At 37.0% G+C, this 3,961-nt stretch overlaps 2 protein-coding genes across 2 annotated transcripts in view; one reads left to right on the forward strand and one right to left on the reverse strand.

The window, feature by feature from the left end:
- The window catches only part of LOC103471157 (N-alpha-acetyltransferase 15, NatA auxiliary subunit-like), a 20,881-nt gene extending 20,226 nt beyond the window's left edge, over positions 1–655 (reverse strand). The window contains exon 1 of the mRNA XM_008419985.2: positions 369–655. The gene's annotated coding sequence lies outside the window, so the exon portion shown is untranslated. The remainder of the gene's footprint in view (positions 1–368) is intronic.
- Positions 1–1,933, forward strand: part of ndufc1 (NADH:ubiquinone oxidoreductase subunit C1) — a 4,376-nt gene extending 2,443 nt beyond the window's left edge. The window contains exons 3-4 of the mRNA XM_008419984.2: positions 1,275–1,350; positions 1,453–1,933. Of these exons, the coding sequence (XP_008418206.1) occupies positions 1,275–1,334 (60 nt within the window). The 3' untranslated portion in view covers positions 1,335–1,350; positions 1,453–1,933. The remainder of the gene's footprint in view (positions 1–1,274; positions 1,351–1,452) is intronic.
- The last annotated feature ends 2,028 nt before the right edge of the window (positions 1,934–3,961 follow it).

A 3,961-nucleotide genomic window follows, 5' to 3' on the forward strand; every position in this document is an offset into this window, starting at 1 on the left:
ATTTGAGATAGGAATTTTGGGTTTTCATGAGCTGTATGCCAAAATCATCAGTATTGAAACAATAAAAGACCTGAAATATTTTAGTTGGTGTGCAATGAATCTAAAATATGAGTTTAATTTTTATCATTACATTATGGAAAATAAAATAATTAACTATTACAATATGCAAATTTTTTGAGAAGGACTTGTACATGATAGTGACCGTAGATGAGAATGAGACAGGTCAAAAAGTGATGTACACGTAGTAAAACGTAGGGGTGCACCRATAAATCAGCTCTAATTTCTAAAATTAAAGATATCAGAGCTGCGTCTTTAATTTTAGGAGACATGATTAGCCGATACTTAAATGTGAAACTGATGTGATCTACCTCTGTGATCAGCCAGACCTTTGCTGCAGAAATTCTTTGGAACCTTGGTCAGATCTGTGCCTTGTCACAGTTCTGTCTCTGAGCTCATTGGCCAATTCCTTCCACCTCATGATTCTCATTTGCTCTGACCTGCACTGTGAGCTCTTATATAGACAGGTGTCCCTTTCCTAATCAAGTCCAATCAGTTTAATTAAACACAGTTGGACTCCAGTGAAGGAGTAGAGCCATCTCAAGGAGGATGAGAGGAAATGGACAGCATGTGAGTTAAATAAGTGTCAGCAAAGTGTTTGAATACTTATGACCATATGATATTTCAGTTTTTGTTTTTTAATAAAGTTTGCAAAMATGTCTACATTTCTGTTATTTTCTGTCAAGATTGGATGCCGAGTGTACATTCATGATATATAATGTGAATAATGGTTTTTGATTTTAGCAAATGGCTTCAACCAAACCAAGAGTGAAAGATTTAAAGGGTTCTGAATACTTTCCRTTCTCACTGTAAGTGGGAGCCTTGACAGACCCGCCCATTGGGTCACGTCTGCATCTATGTGGTTAGCAGCATTCGCCCCACTGTTGCTAACTTGATAACATTGTAGCTATATTTAGAGACTTTTCAGAAATAAAAAAAATCTTTATCTGCGAAATTTATAATCGTTGGGTCAGGCTGTCTAAAGAGTGGTGATTGGTCAGAAGACTGCAATYGGTGCACACCCAGTGGACTTCATCACAAGTCTTACAACTTCCTGGAAGTCAATGTGTTTTTAAAAAYAGTTACTTCCAACATACTGGTCCTGCAAAAAAAAAAAAAAAAAGGAAACCTATATATGTAGGAAATAATCTATGAAGATGAAGGATTCTGCAAAACTTTTGTTTCTCAGTGAATGACTTTGTGTCTTTCACCCACAGCTCTTCAAACAGCACAGCACAGATGTTCACAAGTACGAAGTGAAAAAAGGCCTTCTGTGATCTCTAGGGAAGGCAGGTGAGCATGGTGTGAATGCTGCTGTTTATGTCTTYATATCAGTGTGAGGACCTCTGGATGCAGTGAAAGGAATCCTGATGTGTTGTTTCTCTTCTCTTACAGGAAGAGTTTGTATCCTCTCTGTTGGACACATCTGCTTCTATTCCATGTAACCCCCCAACCAGAACTCTGTAGAATACAAAGAAATAMGATAAATAAATGTTAGGTGTGAACTGTGGAGTCCTGATTACTTTGCGTATGTAATTAAGAAGGATTTGACTGACACCAGGACGTTATGTCTGTATTCACTGTTACATTTCTATTAATCAACTTTACACTCTTATTTCTGYCCTGTGTTAAAGGATGTAGTCATGTCTGTGATGATGCATGCTGGGAGCTTTTATCTGAACAAAGACTTTATCTGACATCATTAATTCATTTCACAGTTACTCAAAATCACAGTGGAGAGCAAAGGTGGATCAACTAAGTATTCATCAGTGGGGATGAATTCAAATGCACTACACACTTTTCAGATTTTGAAAATCAYGTGTCACTTGTATTTACTGTTATGTGATTCTGTGAGTTGATTGTCACTCAATATTGATCTACAGTGTGGTTTGTGGTTCTTATGGTACAAAACATGAACATGCTGCAAATGTTTGATTTTCATAGTTGACAGTGATTAACATTTCATGTATGAAACTGTCATCCAAATTGAAAACAAAATTCAAGTGTTCTCCTTGACTTCATCTACTTCAACATGAGCTTAAAAGTATGACAAATTCTTCTTGGTTTTACTGGCGGTTGGCAACAAACTGTTAGCATTACTGCCACTTACTGGTATGGAGTGTGGTTCGTGATTCATTCTCTCTCTCCCTCTCCCCCCATCTGTCCATTATAATGGACATATGTGACATATGAAGCTTATTTTTTGTTCCTCCTTTGAGTTGCCCTTTATGGTCCTACAGTACTCTTTAGAGGACATCCTGGGCTTTCCAGTGATGTGTCATATGATAGGTTTGCATACCGGGACGTTCCTTTTTTTCCTAAATYAAAATGGCCTACCTTGCAGAGACCACATTTTATGGAAAGGGGGTAGATGAGTCAACTTACAGTATTTTTTTCTTTTGTTATTTTTGTCATAATTATTTATATTCTTGTTAATTAAATACCAATAATAATATTTTGACCAGTGAAAACAATTGAATAATTTCTGTTTAGAAATAACAAACCTTTATGAATGTCAATTGTAGTGGACATCAGGACTATTTCAGTGTATTTAATGACTCCACATTGTTGTAGGAGAAAGATGTGAAAGAGGATTCTACACAAGATAGTAGAGGGAGATTCAGATCTGGAGTTGTCAGATGAAGATGAGGATAATATCAGCCTCTGGTAGGAAACTTCATCAGATCCAGGACAATCTGATGAAGAGACAGACTCATGGTGCTTTCACACCAATTGCGTTAYGCATGTCAAAAAYGCACTTGACACTTCAAATATGACACGTGTGTACTTTTGGCGCATTCATACCAAAAGYGTTTTRAGCATCAGGTGCACCTGGTTTACATTCATAGTCTATGTGGAACATCATAACAACGRTTCAAATCGTGCCACCCTAGGTGCTCGGAACGCTCCACCACGGCCCTCAACTCACCTCCACATAGACTTTGAATGTAAACCAGATGTGCCTGACATKCAAAACACGTTTGGTGTGAACGCACCATCAGAGCCAGAGAAACTGTGCTAGGTGGGCCAGAATTAATTTGTATGTTTGTCTAGGGCCAGGCATCTGTGATGGGAATGTCCATTTCTTGATTCTGGTCGACATTCGATGACAGCTCAACATTTGGTCATAAATGATCCAAATGTTGGATCTTTAGGACCAACAGTTGGTCCTAAAGATCATGGACACAAGTTTAGTTTTTTCTTTGTTTGACCATCAACTGCAAATATTGTTTAGGTCTTTCCCATAAATGGTGGWGGCCATCACCACAGGTTTATCGTCAAACCACTTTGTGGCAGTCAGCTAAGATGCTCCCTTCTGTTCACAGTGGCCCATCTTCTGGTAATTGGTGTGGCTTTGGGATTCTTTGATTCATCATAATGGTTCCAGTAGCTGGAAGATCCTTTGAGAAGTTTTCAGAACTAGAACTTATTCCTCATCATTTTCCTGCTTATAACTGGCACTTTTGATTTTTTAGTCCAGAAGATTTTGACTCTGGGAAAGCCAAGATAGGCCATGTGTGCTGATATTCTGACATTACATGAACAAGAAAGTCCTTGTTCATGTAATTTATATTTCTATCATGTTCAAAATAAATAAAAAATAAACAATTAAGTAAAAATAAATAAAGTCTTAATTTCTTGGGCAATAGTGTTTAGCRACACCCCTGCAGTTTGCAACTATTTTTGTTTTCTATTTCAAGTAACAAGCAATAGACTGCAAYCAGAAATGGATAACTTCTGGTTACTAAATGTATTTTTCAAATTTGACCTATTGTTGGGTTAATGTGATTCATTAATCAATAATCTGTACATTTTTAAATTTTTTTGAATTCTGTCATAATTTAGACTGAAATCATCCGGATGTCCACTACAATGGACATGCTGTGAAATTTAAATAAAAAAA

The sequence above is a fragment of the Poecilia reticulata genome, linkage group LG10 (assembly GCF_000633615.1).
Source record: "Poecilia reticulata strain Guanapo linkage group LG10, Guppy_female_1.0+MT, whole genome shotgun sequence".
In the NCBI taxonomy this organism is placed as follows: domain Eukaryota; kingdom Metazoa; phylum Chordata; class Actinopteri; order Cyprinodontiformes; family Poeciliidae; genus Poecilia; species Poecilia reticulata.